This window comes from Mustela lutreola, chromosome 9, assembly GCF_030435805.1.
Source record: "Mustela lutreola isolate mMusLut2 chromosome 9, mMusLut2.pri, whole genome shotgun sequence".
NCBI classification, from domain to species: Eukaryota; Metazoa; Chordata; class Mammalia; order Carnivora; family Mustelidae; genus Mustela; species Mustela lutreola.
Genome location: NC_081298.1, coordinates 3,236,895 through 3,259,628, shown reverse-complemented (window position 1 = coordinate 3,259,628; position 22,734 = coordinate 3,236,895). Strand labels below are relative to the sequence as shown.

The window sequence follows — 22,734 nt, the reverse complement described above, 5'->3', positions numbered from 1 at the left end:
CCCCCCGGGAGGAAGGCTGCAATTCAGTAAGAATTCGGTTCCACGAAGTGTGCACATGGACGGACAGGCATCCTGTCCGTAGCGGGGCGTTCGGATATTTCCAAGCAGTGATTCCACTCCCCAGTTTGGTGTGTGACCGACACATTCAGGAGCACATCCGTGGGCCACGTGCCTCTTCAGATCCACAGTGGGTGCTCCTGCTTTTGGAGCGTGGGTCCGTCCCGGGGCTGTCCTGGCGGGGACGGCACACGTCTCCTGCCGCACGGCTGCTCTCCAGCCCGCTGACCAGACTGGGCTGCAGGTGCTCAGGCACTGGGGTCGGAGTCCCCCACGTGCCCCCGCACTGTCCCTGGAAGGCTGGCGGACGTCAGGACGTCAGGGCTGCTCCAGAATTCTTCCTGAGCATTTTCAGGAGGGGGAGAGGAGTTATCTGCAGCAACAAAGCCTCTTGACCTGTGACTCTCTGGCGGGGGAGGGGTTAGACTGTGTCTCCACAGCTCGTGGGCCGGGCAGGACTTGTGGCAGGTGGACACTGTGTGTCCTCGCTGAAAGGGACAGCTGCCGTCGCCCACAGCGTGGACGTCCCCTCCAGCACGCAGGACCAGGGCAGTGGGATCGTTCAAGGGAACCTGGCAGTGTCGCGGATTTCCTTCAGTTAAATGTTGGCAGCCTATTCACGTTCTTAAAAAACGAGTGTGTGGACCCCACAGGACGCACTGGTGGGCCACATTTGGCCTGGGGTCACGTCTTTGGACCTGTGATATGAAATCCCTTGCGAACTCGTTTTCTGAGAAGCCCATTCTTGGCCGGTGCTGCGCGTGGGGGACTTTCAACCGTGGAGTTGCTGTAAACGCGCAGCATCTCATTGGCTGTCGGCGGCAGCAGCGTCCCCCAGGCCCAGAGTGTAGTCGCCAGTGCCCCATGGAAGCTTCCTCTCCCTCTGGCAGGGGCACAGCTGCGCTCTGAGAGCTGGGGTAGGCCTCTCGGCTCACCTCGATTACAGATGGCGACTGGAGGGGGGGAAGCTGAAGGCCTCAGCTCTGGCCGGAAGGCCTCTGCTGCCGTCCGGGCCCTGGTTTCCAGCTGCCTGACCGCGGGCAGCCACCTCCCTGGCCTGCACCTCCCTTTCCTCCTCCGTAGAAGGGGATGCTTCCAGAAGAGTCTGTCTTGTGGGGCTGCAGGATGGAGGCCGCGGGGCAGGACAGGGAAGATGCCTGAGATGCCAGGAAGGGGGGAGACGGGGAACAGCAGGACTCGCACAGGGAGAGGGAGTCTGTGCTTTTGTCGTCAGTTTCCGGAGCTGTGATTTCTGCACTGATCAGTTCACCTTTCCCAAGTGCACAGTTCACTGCTTTCTGGGGGTGTGTACCGTCGTGTGCCCCCACGGCCGGTTCTAGAACATGTCCGTTCCCGCCGGCAGCAGCCCCTCCCGGTTGCCGATCCCTGGGCCGGTCCAGGGGCCCCGTGGGTGCCACGTGTACTCACGTTATCGTCCCAAGGATGGGGGGCGACGGTGTAAGCCGGCCGGTCCCGGACGTCAGCAAGCGTCAGCGTCTCTGTCATCTCCGCATCAGCGTCTCTGTCATCTCCGCGTCCGCGTCTCTGTCATCTCCGCGTCACCTCCATCCGACCTTCAGCATCTTTCAGGACCTTCATCGTCCTCTCACCCGTCCTCCTCCTGTCTGTCGCCCCTTTCATCACGGTCACCGCTGGCAGCGTCACTCTCACGCCCAGTCTCACGCACGGGAAGCACTTAGGGAACAGCGGCCTCCGCCCTTTGACGCCCACGAGCCCCGTCCGATTTCCAGGGGACTGGAGCCCGGCCCTGCAGCCCAGTCAGGAGCCCCCCACGGCGCCCCATCTGCAGAGACTCAAGGGGACGGGGCAGGGGACGGGGATAGACGTCGCAGACCTCACAGTCTCTTCGCGATGCCTCCACCTCCTGTGTCGCAGGACGGATGACGCCCTCTGCTGGGACACGTGGGGCAGGCAGCTCCCTGTGACCCTCTTTAGATCCTGAGATCCTAGGAGCAAAGACTCTGCTTAGCTGTTCCTCTGCCCTTTTTCCATTTCCGGGGAAGCAGGTTTGCCTGACGTGCTTCCCAGCCCTCTCGGGGTCTCAGGCATGTTCCTGCGGCTTTGCTCCTATTTCCGTTTAGAAAGCTCAAGGTGCTGGGAGGTCGGGTCTACTCTATCCTGCCAAACCCTCTTGGCTGTCAGCGTGGTAGCACGTGCCCGAGCCACCGTGGTGGTGAGGGGCCGGCCGCCAACAGGACACAGCCTCCAAGGTCAGGAGGAACGCTCCCTTTATGGAGGCAGTCAAGGACTGGTTGCAAAAATGCAAAAGAAACAGCAGAGGCAGGGCTGTGAGCAGGCCCTGTGGCATGTGGGGAGGGAGGACGTGACCTCTGCCCCAGAGGGAGGGCGCCCGGCACCCACAAGGCCTGGGCGGCCGGCAAGGCCAGCAGGGTCCGGTCAGGGCCTTGGCTGTAAGGTATGGGTCTTGCACATTCTGGGTTTAGACGGAGGTAGCTAAGCAACAGAAAACAGCACTTCCAAATCGGGAAGGGTTTGACACATGGCATCCTCCAAGAACATACCTGTAGATCTTGGTCTTTGGGTGGAGCTCATGGTCTTCACGGAGCGCCAGGCTGTGGGGCTCGGGCTCCCGTGTTTGGGCCATTGTGCAGGGAGCCCGTGGCCTTGAGTCGCCCTGGGGTCCGCTGCTCTTTGTTTTTCCTGGTTGCTTGGGAACCTGTCAGAGAAAGTACAGTGTGTTTTGTAAGAAAAAGCAAAATGACATCAAAATGACATAATTCGGTATCAATAAAACACGAATCCCAAACCAGGGAGCAGGGGGTCTGGTGGTTTAAAGGTCCCCAGGCTGGGATTGGCGACGGAGCCCGGGTGCCTCCCACTGTCCGAGCTTGGGGAATGGGTGTGGAATTCCTGCCTGCTCACATTTTTAGGGACTGAGTACACCGGCTCCTGCTTTAGCTGCCATCGGGGCTTAACCCTTGTGAGTCGTGGTTGTAGCTGTGACGATGCCACGGGGCCTTTATTAACATTTATTAAATGTGTGTTCTGTGCCACGGTCTCTGCTTGGCCTGCGTTCGTGGAAGCCCAAGATGTAAGTGCTAGATCGGTTGTATTTTGCGGCTAAGGGGATGGTGGCTCAGACAAATTACGTAGGTGTTCAAAGTCGCATGAGTAGGCTGTCACAGAGCTGAGATCTGACCTGGCAGGCTGTCTCTGAACACTGGTCCTGGAGCCACTCCGCTTCATGGAATAGTTGCAGACTGTGAGGTCTGTTGTGGTTGCTCCATAGTCACTGAGAGCCCAGGCTCCTCCTGTCTTCCTGCTCAGTTATGCTCACGCTGGCATTTATCCTCCGTGGTCTGAGATGGCTGCAGGAGCACCAGACATCGCATGTAAGTCCCAGAGGCACACACCATGCTAACCGCGGGTGTTCGAGTTAATTCATTTGTGGAGATAGAATGAAGAATGAGGGGAAGGAGCCAGCAAGCTGATGGACCAGGGAATGGAAACATTCCATGGCAGGCAACAGCAGCTTCTAAAGCAATCTGGCCCGAGGAGTCTCCATGGGCTCAGGCGAGTGCCCCACGTACGCTCTAGTGCTGGGAGGTGGCAAGAAGCTGGGGGGGGAGGTGGTCTGCGGTGTGGACAGATGCTGTGATTACGCACTCTGACAACCTCTCAATCCCTTCCTCAGTGATTACCCACTCTGACAACCTCTCAGTTCAAGGACTCCCTTCCTGAGCAACTTCTGTGCCCCACCCTCCACTCTGAGCTCCGGGGACAGAGGAAGGATGGAGGCAGGGCCTTCAGGACCAGGGGACAGGACAGGAAGGGGTCAGCTATGCGAGCGTGAGAGATGCAGGGACACACAGTGCGGGGAGGCGGGACCCGGGAAGTGCTCCCAGCATGCCGGGTACAGGGGTGCTGCTGGCCCGTCCCTGCCGCTGCTTCACCTCTCTGAGCTCTGAGGGCCGGCTGCACCCGAGTGCATCGATGGAGCTGCGTGTCCCGTAGGAGTCCTCCGGGCGGCGGCTAGTGGAGGAGGCTTTCAAGTGCAGATTTGGTTTCCGTCTGCCTTGGTGGTGTGCCGTCCAGGTTGGGGCCCCGTCTGCACCCCTGTCTGTGGCCCACACGGGACACGGGACAGGGCAAGACACCGGTGACGCCTCCGAAATCTGGTTAAAAGCAGAAATTATAGATATGATCTGTTCTTGCTCAGAATCCTTTCCTTCAGCCCCAGTCACACAGGTGACGATCGAGGACGTGCCCCGGAGGGAGGACGCGCACCCGAGGGACGCAGAGGCGGGTGCGCTTCGTACGGGTTCTAGTGCTGGAGAGGAGTGAGCGCGGAGAGGTGCCGGGAAGGAGCTGCGAGCAGAAGCCCCCAGAGTTTTCGATTCCCTCCCGTCGTTTTCACTCCCTCTCCCACACTAGCCAGCAGAGTATTTTTAGCATCTTCACTTTCCTGACGCCAAGCCTTCCACCCTGTTCTCACAAAAATGCTTTCCTTTGACACCCATATTAAGTCATTTAATCAATGTGCATAAAATTTAATTAGTTCACCTAATCACAAAAGTAAGGACACCCGCTACACATCGGTTTGGGAACACAGGGAGCTGTTCCGACGGGCAGGGGCTTACCATGGAGAACAGACTGTGAGGAGCGGCGGCCGTGGGCCAGGCATGGTCCCGGGGATCTGGCCTTCCAGGACTGGGAGCCTCGGTGCTTCCAGAGCCAGTGAGTGGGGGCACTGGAGAGAGCCCCTCCTGTGGGATCGTCATCCTCACTTATAGACAGGGAGGTGGTGTCGGATGGACAGCAGGGAAACCAGTAGGAGACAAATAGGGATTTATTGTACAGTGTGGGCGTGGGTGAGTGCAGCGCTGGCTAGGCAGGTCTGAACCGGTGACACGGGCTGTCGGGAAGGGCTGGAGCGGTCAGGCAGTGTCCACAGGCGGAATTCTGTCTTCACCAGAGAGCCTGAGCCCAACTCCTAAAGCCTTTCAACTGATTGGACCAGGCCCACCAGAGCATTCAGGATAGTCTCCCTTTCATAAAGTCACCTGATTGTGGACTGTAATCACATCTACAAAAGACTGCCATTGTGGCACCTGGATGAGGGACCAAATGGACACCTGGGGACTGTCACTGCCAGGTGGAAACCTCTAACTATCACAGAGCAAAAGGCAGTGAGAAGTCCATGAGCAGGCTGCAGATCCCAGAGCTGATCTGTGCAGAAGTTAGAATCCCAGCCCAGGCCAGGTCCGGAGCCCAGATCCTTAACCACAGCGTGATTCTGTGTTTTCCGTCGGACGCTTCTGCCCATTCTTCCCAGAGTCCAGCGGGCCGAGCCTTCCAGGGAAGGCTTGTGAAGTCACGCCTGTCCTTTTCCACGTGGGTGGAGCTCAGCGCCGGCCACTGCTTCCTTCGTGCAGGCCCTGAATGGGCAGAAAGCGTCTGCCCTGCGTTTTGCTGTCACGTAAGGGCATTTCAGAAACTGTCCGCCTAGAGCTGGAGCCGCTGGGTCAGAGGACACGGCGTTTCTAATCTTGGTGGACGGCACTGAACTTCCCGGAGTCATGGTCCCGGCTGTGCGTGTGCCCAGCCCCCATCTCCCCAGGGGCGGGCAGCAGGTGGGGCCGTGGGTGGGGTCTGCACAGGCTCACATCCCCGCACAGTCCTGCTTTCTCGCCTCCTCCCCACCTCTACTCCCCCTCCCCCCCTCCAACCACGGAGGCCCAGGTGTGGGCGCAGACCCCACAGCACAGGACAGCACCAATGTGGGGTGACTGCAAGGGCCCGGGGGGCTCAGGTCGCGGGAGCTGCTGTTCCCCAACATGGAAGCCTCTCCCTGCTCAGAGCCCGCAGCCTGTCCCTGCTCTGTCTCCTGGGCCTGGTCTTTGGGTCCCTCCCTCGGGAGGCCTCTTGTCCCCTGGCCTTCCCTCCCAGGATGGCCACAAGTTCCTGTGGGTCCACAGCCCTGACAGTGCCCCCGAGGAGCTCCCCCCAGCCGGCACGTGGCCCGGGGCCGTGTGTGGCAGGAGGACACCCCACGGAATGACTGCAGGGACACTGCCCTGCCCGCGGACCCATCCGAGGCAGAGAGGCCAGCACGCCGGGGTGGCACCAGGCTGGAGCGGTGACAGGCTCGGGGTTCCCGGGCAGGAGCTCCCGGAATAGCCCGGTGGCCGTGGGTGTGGGGCTGTCTGCCCGGCCGCTGCGTCTTCTCCCTCCGTGCGTGGAAGGAATCATTCTCCGTTCTTGTGGACACCGCGGGGGCGTTAGTCCTGTTTGGACCCCAGGCAGGGACAAAGCCAGGGTTTGGGTCTTCGACGTAGGCCAAGCAGGAGGCTGGGGTGTGCGGCTTCTGACCCGTGTCCCTCCTCCCTGAGCCAGGCCTGCTGTCCCTCTGCTGCCCTGAACTCCCTGCAGCCTGAGCGCCATGCGGGGACAGTTCTGGAGCTGCCACCGTCCTGGGCCTCCTGCGTGCCGGGCCCTGGGCTCCGGGCTTCTGCGCCGGTTCACTTAAGTAGCCGCAGCCCTGGGAGGCGGGTACCATCGTCCTCTGTTTTCAGGGGAAAAAGTGCAGCTCAGAGGACACAGGGCTGCCCCCGTCGCAGAGCTGGAGGGTGACAGGGTGGGGACTGAAGGTCTGAGTGGCCTGGGCCAAGATGCACGCCGACCACCTTGACAGCAGCTGCTGCACCCCGAAAGCGCTCCTCTAGGCGAGTGAACAAGAGTCGGATGTGGGGCCGGCACTGAGAGCCTTGGAAATCCCTGGTGAAGGCACAGCAGGTGTGGCGAGTGGGAGCCCGAGGCCACGGGGGGTGTGGGGGGCCAGGGCATGCAGGGTGAGCCAGACGTGGCTGAAGCACAGGAACAAGCGGGGTGCACAGCTGGTCCCCCCCACAGGCCCCATGGGGACGGGCACATGAGGAGGGGGGCTCGGGGTCACCCTGGGAGCTGTGCGGGGCCCGGCGTGAGTCCCAGCGGTGCTCTTTCCCGGGGGCTCCGTGCTCTGCGGAAGGAGCCCTTTCCCCCAGGGAGTCAGGCCAGCGCCGGGTGGGGTGGTTCCAGAGGCTTCTCTGGGGTTTTGTGAGCTGACGGTAGGGACCTCGGCTTGGGAGTTCTGTGGGTTTTGGCAGAGGGTTCTCGTCAGTGGGTGAGAGGGTCTGAGGCACAGGAGGGGTTGGGGGAGTCCAGTGGGTGAAAGCGGGCCACGGGGACAGGCAGGGCTGGGGGAGCCTTGGCCTCTGTGGACGGGACAGCCTGCCCCCCCCCCCCCAGCAGCTGCAGGTCCAAGAAGGTCTATGGTGATTGCGGTGAAGGTGGCGCCTTCCAGGCGGTGTGACTGCAGTTCACCTCCCGTGACTCAGTTTCCCTGGCAGATGAGCGGTGGCGAGATGGTCGTGAGCAGAGGAGCACATCACAAGGTTGGGGTTCACGGACCTCAGGAAGTCTGGGGCTTCGTGGCTCTGGAGAGAGGGGCTCTGTTCCCCAAGCCCCTGTATGCACCGCTCAGCAGCAGCAGGCTGGGATGGGTCCGTGCATAGGACCCCCTGGACCAGGGACTGGGGACGGGCCCGTGCATAAAACCCTCCCCCACCAGCCTCCCTCCCAGCTGAGGAGCAGGGTTGGGCCCACATCACAGCCCCTTGTCCATGGACAGCTCTGGGGACCTGGTCTCGGGGTCTGGCCAAGCCCTGGGGAGGGCCCAGAAAGAGGAGAGCGCGGGGACTGCCAGCCACCAGGGTGCCCACTCTGCCCCACGCTGTGCCTGGGGGACAGGGAAGTGCACCCAAGTAGAAAATTTTTCTGTATATTCCAGGAATTTCAGGAAATAGGGTATTTCATATTTGATGATTGATGGTGAAATTAATTAATGTCCCTTCATGCTCTTGTTTCTTAAAATACGAGGCGAGCCCAAAACACACCTGCCTGCTGTGTTTGGAGCGTGGAACATTGATGGGGTCTGGTGGCCAAGCTGTCCCCAACCCCAGGATGATGGGGCAGAGGGACACCTACACCCTCAGTCCCCCTGGCCTTGCAGGGCTCCCTGGGGCTGGCCCCATGCTGGAGAAGGCCCTTGGCTGGTCCAGGCTGTAGGCAGGCCTGGCCCTGATGGCATGGTGCCCTGGAGGCAGGGTCAGGGTCATGGCCAGCTGTGGCCCGAGCTATGCTTCCCAAGGTCAGACAGCCCTATGGTGATGTCCCCACCCAGCACAGGTGCATTTCTCCCACGCAGGCGACTTCGTGGTCAGGTGAGACTGGGGCAACAGGCCTCATGCGGAGGTGGGCTGGAGCCACTGAGGTCGGAGGCTGGGCCATCATGTGGAGGCCCAGGTGCCCACGGAGGGGAGGGGAGCCCACGGAAGCTAGCACGCTCCTGCAGCCTCTCTCCGGCTTCCAGCTGCTGCTCCAAGCCAGCCACCCAGCCCTGCCGGGGGGCTGGACGTGTCAGGAGCCCCGACCCTGGCGAGCTGTGGAGGTCCCTGCACCAATGGCCCAGGTCAGCTGCTGGAGCCCACGGTCACTGGGCAGTGGGACAGGGTGGGTGCGTGTGACGGTGCAGCTGGGTCACCTCCATGAGGGTGGCTGATGGCTGGGCCTCCGTCACCACCCTGGGCCTCTGCTGGTGGGAGCCTGGCACCAATGGTCTGATGGAGGAGGGGTGAGTGAGTGTCTGACGGGGGAGGGAGGGAGTGTGTCTGATGGAGAAAGGTATGAATGAGTGATGGAGGAGAGGCTGAGTGAGTGTCTGACGGGGGAGGGAGGGAGTGTGTCTGAGGGAGGAGTGTTTCCTGGGGATCCTGATGGGTGTGGAGGCTGCCAGCAGGTTAGAGATCGCAGCCCCCACGGTTGAGGCTGGAGGAGACCTGGGCTCAGCACACCCGATGGGCACGGTAGACACCAGTAACGGTGGTGGCCCCTGTTTGTTCCAGCTTCTTGTCTCCGAGTGTCCTCACCCCTCAGTACCCCTTAGGGTCCCTGGGGCAGGTGACAGCTGAGGACCAGAGGCTCAGGTCGGGGAGGGTGTTAACAGGAGGCAGAGCTGGGCCTCGACTTCAGCCCCTGTGCATGTGTGGTGGCCCTCAGCAGTGGCCCTCGGCGCTGGTGCGGGCAGAGCAGACATGTGACCGCCTTGTGCAGAGCCGGAGCCTCGTGGACGGTGCAACTGCGTCCCCTATTCCCGTGCGGCCACACGGGCATCTGGTCAGCCAGCTGCCCGAGGCCATGGTTCCTCACTGCCACGCACCCTCACCCTTCATCTCCTCCGACCCGGGTTTCCCGGGCTCACAGCAGAGGGTCCGGTGTGGGGCATCTGTTTGGTATAGAGCGGGAGGGCCCCGTGGGACCAGGAGCCCAAGCTGGCGACAGGTGCTCATGGGACACGCACCCACATGTGCATGCGCTGTCCCCTGGGGTACCACGCCCCCACCTTGTCCTTGGCTGGGTGCTCCAGACCTTCACCTCCCGTTGGGGCCCCCAAGGCCTGTCAGCGCGCTCCCTGCCCCGGCCAGCGCTGGCGTCCCGGCCTCTCCTGCGTGCACAGGTGGGGACCAGGCCCAGAGATGGGCACAGCCTCTCTCTACCCTGGCACGCCTTTTCCCGCTGCCGCTCCGCCCGCGGCTCTGTAATTAGCCGCCACACTCCAGCTTTCTCCGTGGGAAGAGTCAGAAATAGACCGTGTCTTCCCCGGCGGCACCTGCTGCTCACTCGTCACTCGTCACTCCCGGGGCTGGGCTGGGGCGCGTTTCTGAATCGGGGGAGGGAGGAGCCTCCTGGAGGAGCTGGGGAATCCTGTGGCTGGAGCACGCCCACGCCCTCCCTGAGGCCTCGGCCCCCCAGCTCCTGGCCCAGCCGCCCTGGGGCTGTGTCTGCTGGTCCTGGCCACGGAGGCTCCAAAGGAAGAGCCTCCCCCGCCCTGGGGCCGCTGGGACGCTCGGCGTGGGGAGGGGTCTCCACGCTCTCATCTGCGCCGGGTCTCTGCGTAGGGTCACTGTGCCGGGCCCCAGGGTGAACCTGGGCGCTAAGACCTGATCACGTTTGGTTCTCTGAGTGTTCATGGTCTTCTCTCATCGACCTCTGACAGGGGGTGGGGTCGTCGCTTCCGGAAGCCTCCCCCACATGGAGAGCAGAGCTGAGTCCCTGCTCGAGGGGACAGCACGCCGTGGTTCACGGGCTAGGCTGACGGGCACTGAGCTGGCGTTTGCCTGTTCGTCCTCTTGAGCCGATTCCTCCCCCGCCTGCCCTCGGCCCCTCGTGGGTCTGGAGCACCCGTGCTTCCTGACGGGGTCCCGGCCCTGGGGAGGCCTGTGTCTCCTTGTGGTGACTTCTGCCCGGTCCCTTCTGGGACAGCAGCCTGAAGGAGCCCAGACAGGGCTTCCGAAGGCAAATCCAATCTCGGTGCCCCTCAAGCCACCCACCCTTGCCTGCTTCAAGCCATCATATGCCTTCTCAGACTCCTGGGGTGGCTACAGACCCCTCACCCGATGCCAGGCTGTGGGCCCGTCCAGCTGTCCTGCCCCACAGATGCTCACACCCCTCAGCCCGACTAAGGGGCAGTTGCAGAATCCCTCCTCATCCTAGGGTCAAAGCCCAAAGGGGCACCTTCCCAGGAGCCGGCCCTGAGCAGGTCAGCCCTACCTAGGCTTCATCCTAGTGCTGTGTGGGGACAGGGTGAGCATCTGTCCCCAAGGGAACCTGCAGGCCCCAGCACAAGACTGGTTCTAGTGTCTCACCACCGTGTCCCAGGGCGGGTGAGGGACGGCGCCCGTACATCACTCGTGGTGGGGTCCCTAATGGGTCTGTGTCCACCCAGAGGCCTGGGTCGGAACTGGCCTGGGGGCCTGCTGTTCCCTTGCCCGGGTGGCATCCAGGAGGACCCCGCAGTGCGGGGCAGGACCCGGCCCGCTTTCGGCACACGGGCCAGGGGTGTAGATCCTGGTGATGAGCCGTCGGCACTTTGGAGAGACGCAGGAACTGGGTGACAGGCCTTTCTGGGCACCCCGTCCGTGGCCAGTTGGCAGCTCCACGGCTGGGTTTTCTGGAGACATTTTTGAGAGACTACTGTGTGCCAAGCTAGCACTCTCAGACTCTCAGCGCATTACCTCATTCCGTGCTCACGCTTCTGGGAAAATCTGTGATGGGTCCCATTTCGGAAGAGAAGACAGGCCTTCAGCAAGAGGAGGCCCGGGCTGGGGAGGCCTTGCTAGTGGGCATTTGGGGGCTTTTCAGGTTTGAGGAAATCTGTGGCCTCAGTCCCCAGGTGTCGCTTCAGGCGAGCTGGCTGAGCAGTTACTAGTCCCCAGGCTCTGTCTCCCTACGGATGCTCCACAACGGCCCAGAGTCGCTTCTTCCATGAAGCCTGCCGAGATCCCTCCTCCCCTCTCCACCCCTCCAGCACCCTGCACCCTCTCCCGTCTTGAGCAGTTAGGGGACAGACGCTTCGGCTAGAGAGTTGTGGTCTTCCGTGGCTGCCTCTTCATGTGGTCTCGGAGGAAAGGGGTCCACGCGAACCCCTCCGCCCCCACGGTGCCTGGTCGCTCGTTGGTCACACGCCCTGTCCTGTGTCCTCCGCAGCATAACATCCTGGAATGTCTTGTCCCTTTCGTACTGCTCGTCAGCCTTCCTCCTCAGACTGTGGGCTTTCCCTGGCGGAGGAGGCTGGTCGAGCGCCGCGTCCGGGGGCGTGGGACCGCCTGGCACAGAGCCAGCCTCCCTGGTCCTTTGCTGAGGGAGCGAGCGAGTGGCATTGGGAAATCAGGGACCTCTCGGTGCCAGTGGCGGTGAGGGAGCCAGATCTTGTGCGTCCCACTCCCGGGGCCAGTCGGGAGTCTGCACCCCGGGGTCCCAGCCAGGCCTCGCGGGGGGGCGGCTCGCGTCCCCGCAGACCTGCAGACGCGCTGTCAAAGCGGCCGCCCACGGACCCGCCGCACACAAAGCCGCCAGGCGCCGCGCGCTCGGTGGCGGAGGAGCCGCAGAGCCCGGGGACGCCCTCGGCTTTGTGCTGGGACAGGGGTTCCGAAGAGACGAGAAGGTTTGGAGGCTGCATCCTCTTCGGGGCAAATGCGGTGGCCCCAGAGTCGGGGCGTTCCCAGGCTTGGCCCTGTTGTCTCCTGAGGCTAACGGTCCGGAAGTGGGACGGCTCCTGGCTGTGACCCAAGGACAACAGTGTCGGAGTTACAGAAATAATTGGCTCTTGGCACTAATTGTGGCTAATTATGCCTCTTTCTCCTGACAAGCCTTTTCTTTATTTTATGTATTTGTTTTTGGCCGGATCCTCTGACTCTTTCAACTCGAAGCTGCTGGAAAGGCTCGTTCTCTGCCCGGGAGGGCGCGGGTGGGGTGGGGGCAGGCTGGGGCTGGAGGGGAGGAGGGAGAGGGGAGGCGGGCGGGGGCGCCCCTCCCTCCGCGGCTGCCGCTCTGCTCTGCTGGGCCGGGAGGCGTGGACGAGAGGCGAGGGGCGGTGCTTGCTGTCACTCCCCGAGCCCAGGGCTGCCGGCCAGGCTGCTGAGGACAGGAGTGGGACAGGTGCTGCTGCAGGAGGCAGCAGTGGCAGTGGCCGCCCATGGTTGGCCTGGGCAGGAGGGGTTTCCTCCCACCTGGGGGGCATCCCGCCGGGGGGCTGCGATCGGCGGGGCTGAAAATGAGCCGCACACCGCGAGGGAGCAGGGGGTCCACCCCAGGAGCTCCGTGACAGAAGGCGACCTCCCTCCTGGGCAGGATCCTCCTGGATTGAGCAGCAAGAGGCTGCCCCCAGAGGTCCCCACCCCTCCTCCAGCTTTGGGGGACTCTGTCCTCGGCTGAGCCCAGGTGGACTCTGCAGGCGGCCACGATGGTGCAAAATGTAATTCTGGTGTTTTTCCGCAGACGGCTAAGCCAGAGACCGGCCGTGGAGGAGCTGGAGAGAAGAAACATCTTGAAACGTGAGTAGCCAGGGACCCCTGGCTCCTGCCCCAGGTGCGGGGGTGGGGCCGGGCTCTCCCCCTGCTGGCCCCCTCTGCAGGCTGGACGCTCCCCTGCCTGGGAAGTCCAGCTACAGAAGCAAGCCCTAAAGGAAAGTTGATGCATTCAGACATCTGCCCTTTTAAAATCGAGAGAGAGAGAAAAGCTCTCCTCCTGGCGTAATTAAAGGTATCCCTGTTTTCAAGGTTATTTAGTTAGCCCTGTAGATCTAGGGGAAATGGCTCAGCATCCTCTTTGCTTTCTGGGGTTTGGAGCGGGTTTTTCTAGGGGTCTGGGAGGGAGTCCTGATGGGTGCGGGGACAGACGGCATCAGAAACCCGAGGGCAGGAGCACATGGCCCTGAGCGGCAGCGGAGCGGCTGAGGGACCCGGAAACCCTGGGAAACTGCCCCGGGCTCCCGTCTCTGCCATTCCAGGACCAGTCGGTCCTGGCTCCACGTGGCCCCAGGGTTCCCTGGCAGGTGTGTGGTCACCGTGCCCACGGATAGCCCCCCCAGTACAGAGGATGCCGTTCTGCCTCGTGACCATCCTGGACGGTTTGGGGGTAAAACCCCTTCAGCAGTGGTTCTTGGAGAGTTCTGTCTCTGGCCGGCAGAGTTTAGTTTTCAAAACGTTTTCTGCAAATGGTGTTCTTGAAGGGCCTGGGTTTTTCAACTATTGTTGCTCTTTTTCCTCTTTCTGTGATGAAAGCTACTGATATGCTCTGAGTTTGGCGTTTTATTCTGAGAGCTGTGAGCTCTCCCCAAAGTTAGGGCAGCGCCAGAGTGGACGCCTGAAAGCCAATGGGCGGCAGAGCCTACTGGTCTGGGTGCGGAGTCCCGGCTGGTCCCGGTCCCCTGTTTCCCCCCTACACCCTCTCCGGCCTGAGCGGGCCCCTCCGTCAGGGGCGGCGGGACACAGCTCACCTAAGTGACGGGATTCCAGGGTTTTATCGTCAGACTTAAGATGCGGCCCCCCCTCTTCTGGCCATGTCTGCGGGTTTAAAGAGAAGCTTGTCCTGGGTTCCTCCTGCTTCCTCCGGTGGATGGGTGGGGACAGGGGGAGTCGGGCTCTCTCAGTGACCATGTACGAGAAGGTTGGAAAATGCTGCCGCTCACTCATAAAGCGACCTCGTCCCAGAGGCCCTGGAAAGAGCAGCCCAGGGGTCAGTGGCCAGGCTGGAGCGGCAGTGGCTCCCATCCGTCTCGGCCCCGCTCCTGGGGGTGCCAGGTCCTTGTGCCAAGAAGCACCCCCAAGTCTATTAGTCTTGGCAGATGAGCGCCAGGGCCTCCAGAGAGGCGCCGCTGATGGCGAGCCTGGCTGCTGAGCGGGAACCAGGCCGGCCGCGCTCCCCTTCGGTGCACGGAAGGAGCAGTGGGCTTCCTCCCCGGCCGCCGCGGCCACCCCTTCTCCGCCCACAAGCCGTCCGGTGTGTCTGTAGCTCAGGAGCGTCCCGGGTGTCCCGGGTGGGGTGTCTGCGAACTTCCCTGCTGGCTCCTGGTGGGGGTTATCCTGTTTGGTTCCATGGAGCTGAGACTAGAGTAAGCACGTGTGGTCCGGTGTGGAGCAGTATCACCACCGCCCCCCGCCCCGGGCTGCAGGCCCTCCTGCTCCAGGGCCCTTCCTGCCTGTAGTCCCCCCTGGAATGCTGCCTCGTCGTGTCTGCCCCTGCACGTGGGGGCTCACGAGTAACCGATCAGACCTGAAGGACCCTCAGAACTCGGTTTGGGTGTCGTGACAGGGCCCCCTTACAGGTGATGACCCCAGACCCGACGTGCCGACCTTCGGCCCGAGCTGTGCCGACTCAGGGCTTGCTTACGTGCCCGTGTTGAATCGTCACAACAGAGTCATGAGGTTTCACACCAACGTTCCCATTTTCCTGGTCAGGAAGACAACTGAAAGAGTCAGTCGTACGGCTTGGTAACAGGACTTTTGGCAAAGAGATGGAGCCCAAGTGGCTGGTTCCACAGGCCATTCGGACCCCTGCATCAGAAGCAACAGTGCATCTCTGACGATTTACAGAGGACGAGTGTGGCTTCCCAGCCGCTGGCTCGGTTTCTAGAACATCTCGGTGTGGTGGCTGTGGTCATGGATGCCTTGGTTTGTAGAAGGCACAGGGCTTTCTGGGTCGGGGACGTGAATGTCCCCAAAGCTATCACTAGGTGTTGCTCAGAGGGAACCAGTGGGTTCAGGCTTGAGGAAGGGTTTCTTGGGGGTGGCAGGGACCCAGTCCCTGCCAGCCACCTTCAAACATCCACTCTCCAAAGCACCTGTGTCACTCACGTGACCTTGGTAATGACGTTGTTGGTGATTAAAGATAAAGATCTAGTTTTTTTTTTTTTTAAAGATTTTATTTATTTACTTGAGAGAGAGACAGTGAGAGAGAGCATGAGCGAGGAGAAGGTCAGAGAGAGAAGCAGACTCCCCATGGAGCTGGGAGCCCAATGCGGGACTCGATCCCGGGACTCCAGGATCATGACCCGAGCCGAAGGCAGTCGTCCAACCAACTGAGCCACCCAGGCGTCCCAAGATCTAGTTTTGTTTTACCTTTTTCACAGAGAGGCTACACTTGGCCTTTGTCTGTGGCCGATTTTTTAAGAAATCTGAAGAATTAGCATCGTGGCATCACAGAAACCCCCCAGGGCTGGCCTTAGATCGGCACTTCCACATTTTTTTCTTGATCGTCATCAGCCTCCTGACGAGAGAGCTTCTTTCTCCATGTGCTTTCTCCTGGTGTGTCCCTTGGATTAGGAACCAAGAACATAAAAGGGCTTCATTTCTTTTCCTAAAACTCTCAGACGTGAGACGAGCACGATCTGTAGAACCCCCAAGCCCCGAAGTGCACACGTGTGTGGGATGTCGTCAACCCACCACGCAAGGCAGGCGAGGGCAGGCGAGGTCAAGCGCAAGCAGCAGGGCTCCCCTTCCCTGAACCAGCCCTGTTTCGAGGAGCGAGCGCTGGCCCGTGAGCCTCCCTTCCCAGGAATGGAGCTTCCTACCCCCCCCCCCCCCCGGGACCCGAGGCTTTATTTAGCAACAGAGAGCGCCAGAAATAGGACATCCATTATCCTGAGTCCCAGGGCAAAGCCTGCATTTTACGCCCGGCTCTGACTTCTGCTCTATTTTTAGCCGCCGCGTGTAGGTAAGAGCGCAGCTTGCATGTTAATAGTCCCAGTCCGCCGCGCAGCCCGTGCCGCGAGCCTCGGAGGCCGCCCTCAAAGGCTGTGCTGTGTCGCTGAGCTCGCTCCCGCGGTGGGAGTCAGCCGGCTGCCTGGTATCTTTGGGTGTGAGATATTCCCCTGAAAATGTAAATTCCAGGCAAGCTTATGGTGCCCGGAGCCGGGGAGGGGTGTGCCTTGTGCGTGCTGGTTGGCTGGAAGTGTGTGTATTCCTGTAAAGCGGAAGGGACTACGGCAGTGACAGCTCTGTTACGGTCCCTACCGGAGGGTCACATGCGACAGGTATTAATAGTCACGTGTGTGCACAGTTACGCTCCTGGAATGTGTGTGGGTGCCCTCTGTGCTCCGGGGCGTAAATGCACGGAGGGTGGGTGTCTGGTTGCAGGGCAGGGCAGAGGGAGGGCTGCTTCCTGCTTCTCCTGCAAGTAAATGTGCGCAGCCGAGTGTGTGTGCTGAGCCCGGACGTGGAGAAAGTCGAGGAGAAGGACTGCAAGGCGGGCAGAGCGTCCCCCGGGGTCGGTGTCCCTGTGGGGCAGTGAGACCACGGTCTGAACGTGGCTGGCCAAGTGCAGGGAGACCAGCCGTGACACCTGGAGTCCCGATGACCCTCCTCAGCCACCAGAATCGCAGGGGCTGGGAGCTGACTTCTTTACCAAAGGAGAGTCTCAGCCCATTTTTCTTTCTTTTTTTTCCTTCTGTTTTAAACTTTCACAGAGAGGAATGATCAGACAGAGCAGGAAGAAAGAAGAGAAATCAAGCAAAGATTGACAAGAAAGGTACAGTGATTTGAGTGTCTTATCCCTGGATCTTGAGGGACAGGTGACAGGTGCACTGATAGTGGGGTCGGGGGGAGGTGACGCAGGACCTCTCCATGTGGCTCAGTGACGTCTTCCTGGACGGCAGCGAATTCACTCCCCAGATGCTGGGAGGGCAGCACCCCAGCCCATCCCAGCGTGGCCCTCTGTGCCCGGGGGACAGGCAGGTCCGATGACATTTCTGCGGATCTCTGGGGAGCCGGACAGTGACAGGGCATCACCTTCGTTTACGAGAGATCTTCACACAGAGCCTGGGAAGAGCCTCCCTGGGTGTCCGCATGCGGTGACCTTCCGGGCTTCTTGGTTCCTCCGGCTTGTCTGGAAGATCCTGGTTGCAGAACCGTTTGACTAGCCTCGAGGGTTGGGTGTGGGACTTGCCGGGCGGAGGTGGGTCTGGCCAGCCGGAGGTGGCAGCCCCACAGCCTGGTCCCTTCCCGAGCCCCAGCCATGTCTAAACTCAGTATCTACGCCTCGCCCGTCTCCCCCCGCACCCCCCCCCCGCGGGAGGTGGGTCTTCCCTGAGCTTGCCTCGGGGGTACCGCTCGTGGCCGCCTCTGCGCCCTCCAGACCTTTTCTTGAAGCTCGCCTGGAGGGTCCAGCGCGCCGGGGCTGCCGTGAGCTGCGGCGACCTGACGGTCCTCAGCAAGCCTCCCGCGAGCCGGGGCTGCGCTGGCAGAGCCGTGGGGTCACCGTCGGGGCCGCAGTCCAGGCCTTCCCGCTGGCCCTCGCAGGCGTGAGGGTTGAATGTCCCAGTTTCTGACTTTCCCGTGTCCCTGCAGACACGTGCTGTCTGTCCGAGGGCTCGAGAGCACGGGCATGGCTGCGGGCGGCTCACGGGCCTTCTCTGATTTCAGCTGAATCAGAGACCCACGGTGGACGAGCTGCGGGACAGGAAGATTCTGATCCGGTTCAGTGACTATGTGGAAGTGGCAAAAGCTCAGGACTACGACCGGCGGGCCGACAAGCCCTGGACGCGCCTGTCCGCGGCCGACAAGGTCCGGGGCCGCTGTCCCTGCTGGGTGGGGTGGGGGGGACGGCAGCCCCCGAGGAGGGCAGTCCGCGACAGGCAGGCCGGCAGGTCTGTTCCTGGGCCGGGGCGGGGCTGTGGAAATGGTGGCTGTGCTGTGCCCCAGGGGTCGGCTTCACAGAGGTGATCCGGGGCGTGGCTGTGTCTGCTGCTAGGCGACAGTTTGGTCCTTGGCAATCAATGTCTGGAGACATTTTTGGTGTCAGAAATGGGGGGCAGTGGCTGGAGCCCAGGGATGCCCCTGAGCTCCCCATGAAGCACAGGACGGCCCCACCCAGGGTGACCGGGTCCCCAGGGTCGAGCGTGTGGGAGCTGAGAAACTGGAAGCTGGCGGGAAAGAGGTGGGGGACGGAGGTTTCGGCAGAGTCCACTACAGCGACACGGGGCGGAGAGACCGAGGCCCGCAGGAAGGCGTGGGCAGTGTAGACGGAGGCGGCTCTGGCTCCATCCCCACCGCTCTGGGGTGAGGTGTCTCCAGGGGCCTCCGGCGGAAAGCACAGGAAGGGAGCGGGGAAGCAGCAGGTCCCAGAGGCCGTGGGGAAAGCGGAGGGACCGAGTGAGTCCCAAGTCTCCCCCAGCCTCGCTGTGCCGGGTCCGGACCCCGAATCCAACCTGTCCACCAGCACACGTCCCTTGAGCCCCAGAAAATCCCGTGGGAGGCGGGTGGTCATTTCCCCCGTGGAGGCGCTGCGGGCGGCCGGCCTGCAAGGGCTCGGAGGGCAGCGTCCTGTCCCGGGGCACACGACTCCCAGCCTCTCCCCAGCTCTCAGCTGGTCCCTGGGGGGCTCACCCTTGGGGGCGCAGGGTCCCAGGGGGCCAGGGAGGCTGGACGAGGCCGGGGACAGGCCCGACACACTGTGGTGCTCACCTTACCCACACGTGACGATGACACTGTCCCGTGACCCAGCGGCACCGCGTGCCCAAGGCTGGAACAGCTTCCTAATGATCTCGCACAGTTCTGGGCGAGTTCACTCCAAGCCTGACTCCCCACATGATCTGGCTCTTCGGATGCCAGCAGGTGGCTCCACCTGGCTCAGCGTGGTGGCCATGTGCCAAGGCAGCTAGGGGGCGTCCCCGGCCTCTCTGGGACGTGGCCATGCGCTGGCCAGGGCCTGGCTGGGGACAACGGCAACCAGGCGTCAGAGGCGGAGTGCTCAGCCCAACGATGATTCTGCTTCTCTGGAAGTATCTTCCAGAACACCAGAACTCGGGGGACAGTAGGAACTACTGTCCATCCCCCAGGCTGCTGGCGTCCTCTGTGCCTTTCGTAACGCCCGTCTCTGACCCGCAGGCGGCCATCCGTAAGGAGCTGAACGAGTACAAGAGCAACGAAATGGAGGTGCACGCGTCCAGCAAGCACTTGACAAGGTGGGCTTCTGCGCAGCACCTCTGCTGGTGCCTGTCCCGGCTGCCTCGAAGCCGCAGAGAGGGGCAGAGCCCTGCGCGCCTGGGCGCCCCGGGGCCAGGAGCTCTGCGGAGAGCTGGAGGAGACATGCGGCTTCGGGGCGTGCAGGGCAGTGTAGGGCGGCGCTCCTGGGTCTGCCGTGTAAGGAGCTCGTGTGCGCGCCAGAGAATTGGCCTCAAAGCAGGGAACAGGACGTACCTGTAGGCCGACCGTCCCTCCCGTCGTGTCTGGACCTCTGGTGACCAAACCCGGCCCGTCTGTGCCAACCGGAGGCCACCAGGTCCCTTCCACTTACTGGTGCCTGTTTCCCTGCCTTTACAGTCGCATCATTAATACAATATCGATCCTTCCCCAAACCCTCCAATATTTGGGTCCCTACAGCGTGCCCGGTGTCATGCCAGGTGTGGAGACAGCAGTGGTGCATTAGGTAAAGGGGCCCCCGCGCCAGGGAGCCGCTGTCCTGGTGGGGCATGTTGGCCGTCCTCCAGCACCGGGCTGTCTGTGTCACGGTCAATGCGGGCTCTGGACGTGCTGCCCCACAGGGGCCGCGGGTCTGCAGAGGGGGACCGAGGGGGAGGACTGGCCTCCCCGTGCTCACTGGCTGTGCGTGTGTTCTTCCCTCTGCCGCGACAAGCAATACGGTCTCACGTTCCCTCCGTCCTGAGACCGTGCTTGTGATGCTCAAGCTTCCGCCCGAAGCAGTCCCCTTGCCACATACCCCGCGGCCTCGAGAGGCTCACGCCCCAGAGACGGAAGAAGGGAGCCCTGAGAGCAGATTCTGCCTTCAGCTAAAATAGCGACGCCTTTCCTTTTCTGGTGTGTCCCCAAGTGGCCACCGTGGCTGCTGTTGAGTCACTCACTGTGTAGGTCAGTGTGGCTGCGGGGCAGAGCCGGCTGTGAGGGGTTCCAACTGTCCCCAGGACAGTTTCGGGGAAAATGAATTAAGGTGGGGAAGGAGGTTGCAAGAGCAGGCGAAAATGACTCCCAACGAACGGCTTAAAATTTGTTCAGGTTCCCCCCATGGCCGGCGTACATTTGAGCAAGAACGTGTCATCTTAGTTTGGATTTTCCGAAACACTCAAAAACGTTGAAGAAATCGACATTGCCCAGTAAAATATGCAAAGCTGTTTTTAATGTTTACCATGTTAAAGAAAAAGGGTGGAATTGTTACGTAGCATCGCGTGTGTTAATGTCAAAATACCGAGTATGTTTTCCCATTACACGTTATTAAACGTGCTTGACTGAGGATACACGACTTCTCTCCTAAGTCCCTAATGCCTTTCCTAGATCAAGGAATTCTAAGAGTTGGCTGCAAACTTGGACATCAGGAAATGGGATTTTTATACCACATTTTAGCACTTAGTCTCCGTTTTGAAAAGCACAATAGTTTAGTCACCTGAGACTTTGTGAAACGTATCACGTTACCACAAACACGTTACTGACGTACAAAACCAAAACCAAACCATAACCCTGATTTCCAGAATTTTGCTCGGTTGATTATTACTTCTGATTGTAGCAAACCTTGGCGTCACACACTTCAGGAGCTTAGCCAACAGCCTTCAGACTGAGTTTTAGGCAGAATTCAGCAAATCATTCTTTCTGGAGTCCGGCGCAGGCCCGGGGGACTGGGGTGCTCGGAGGTCCTCCAGCACCGGAAGCGAAGCGGGCCCATCCTCGTGTCCCGGGTGGGCTCCGAGCTGCTTTTAACGGCCACGTGCTTGTTAGTGGGAGGTTTGGGCCATTTCAACTTCCAATGTGTGACCTTACGCTGTTTGCCTTTTTGTACTTCCTAGATTCCACAGGCCGTAGAGATTTTCTTCTGAGAAGAATTTGTGTTTAATTTTTGATACCAACACTGAACATTCATCAGGGAACTTTCCTGAAGCTCGGCTCTCGACTCCCTGCCGCGTCAGCGAGAGGGGCAGGACCACTGAGGCAGGTGAAGTCGGGGCTGTGCTCACCTGCAGGAGGGGAACCCAGAGGACGCCCTTCGCGCTCTGGTGTCCGCGGAGTGGGGGCTGCCGGGCCCGGGGGAGACCCCGAGTCGCTCTCCCAGAAGAAAACTGTCATTTGCCTTTGAACCCGGTTTTTCAGTTCTGCAGCGACACGGAGGCTGGGGACGCGCATGTGCCGGCGCCCCCGCCCCGGGCCTCGGACAGGGACGGGCCGCAAGGCCGCGCGCAGGATTGTGTGTAAAAGACGTTTTTATTCCGGTCACTAAGTTAATTTGAGAACTCTTTAAGTTCATGTTCCACAAAATTATTGACTGTATTATACTTTTCTTTTTTTTTTTTATATAATGTCTAACAAAAAAAATCCAGCTGCAACATTTTGATTCCTGTTAATTTTGTTCTTTAATTAAATGACTACTTATTGCAGGAAACAAACCCGGGTTTTATGTTTTCATAAGAGTCGGGAGGAGAGTGGGGGTCTGTGAAATAAGTCGGGTTTTATTACTGTCGAGCTGTCAGATCCAAACACATAAAAGAGAATTTCAACTTTTTGTGTGCTTTGTTTTGTAAATTCTGTTAGTACATGTGGTTTGTGCTTGAAAATCAGATCATCTTTGAATAATGATCCCAGAGGTAAGCAACAACTTGGTGGAAAATTCTACCATGATGGAAATTGGGCCGTCTTTGAGTATTTTTAGATTCACGTATGCAGACATTATGGAAAAACTCTGTTACAGGAGACAAAGGTTTAGAGGGAGCGGACGTTATAAAGAGAACATTCACCCTAGCACAAAGGTAAAACGTAATGTTGGCACAAAGAGTGAAAATTAAAAAAAAAAAATAATGTTCCCAGAAGGTATTTTTACTTGGCCTTTGAATACGTGTCCTCACAGGGGAGCCCGCCCGCCGGGTACATGGTGAGGCAGGAAGCCTGGGCGCTCGGAGCCTAATGTCAGAAGCTTGCAAACCCTGTTGCTTAAACCCCAGCCCTGCGCTGTTCACCAAGATACATTCTCTCCAGGAAGACCATCGCTCTCTCGAAATACTGCTGTATCTTCTAAAGGAGATGACCGTCACCAACACATTCTCCGCCTCCTGTAGACGGCAGCTGCTGGCGGGGCAGGGGCAGCCCTGGGGGCAGGTGCAGGTCCTCTGACGTCACTGCACACCCTACCTCATGGCTTGCTGTGACCTTCCTTGCTCATCGTCTTTAATGCCAAAGTGGGTCAGATGCCCCTAGAAACTGTCCACCCCATGTGGCAGCGCTTTGTCCGGTCTGTCCTGGATGCTGGCAAACGGGGTGTCAGTTAGCTGAACTCTTTGAAAGAAATCCCCATTGGGGTACGGAAATCCCAGCTCTGCCTCTCTGT

At 60.5% G+C, this 22,734-nt stretch overlaps 1 protein-coding gene across 7 annotated transcripts in view; it reads left to right on the top strand.

Annotated features, from left to right (window-relative positions):
- Positions 1-21,915, top strand: part of PHACTR3 (phosphatase and actin regulator 3) — a 220,428-nt gene extending 198,513 nt beyond the window's left edge. For all 7 annotated transcript variants that reach the window (XM_059132907.1, XM_059132909.1, XM_059132912.1 and 4 more), the window contains 5 exons: positions 12,913-12,968; positions 16,880-16,941; positions 17,835-17,975; positions 19,299-19,375; positions 21,206-21,915. In XM_059132907.1, coding sequence (XP_058988890.1) covers positions 12,913-12,968; positions 16,880-16,941; positions 17,835-17,975; positions 19,299-19,375; positions 21,206-21,221 — 352 coding nt within the window. In that variant the 3' untranslated portion in view covers positions 21,222-21,915. The remainder of the gene's footprint in view (positions 1-12,912; positions 12,969-16,879; positions 16,942-17,834; positions 17,976-19,298; positions 19,376-21,205) is intronic.
- Positions 21,916-22,734: the final 819 nt, after the last annotated feature.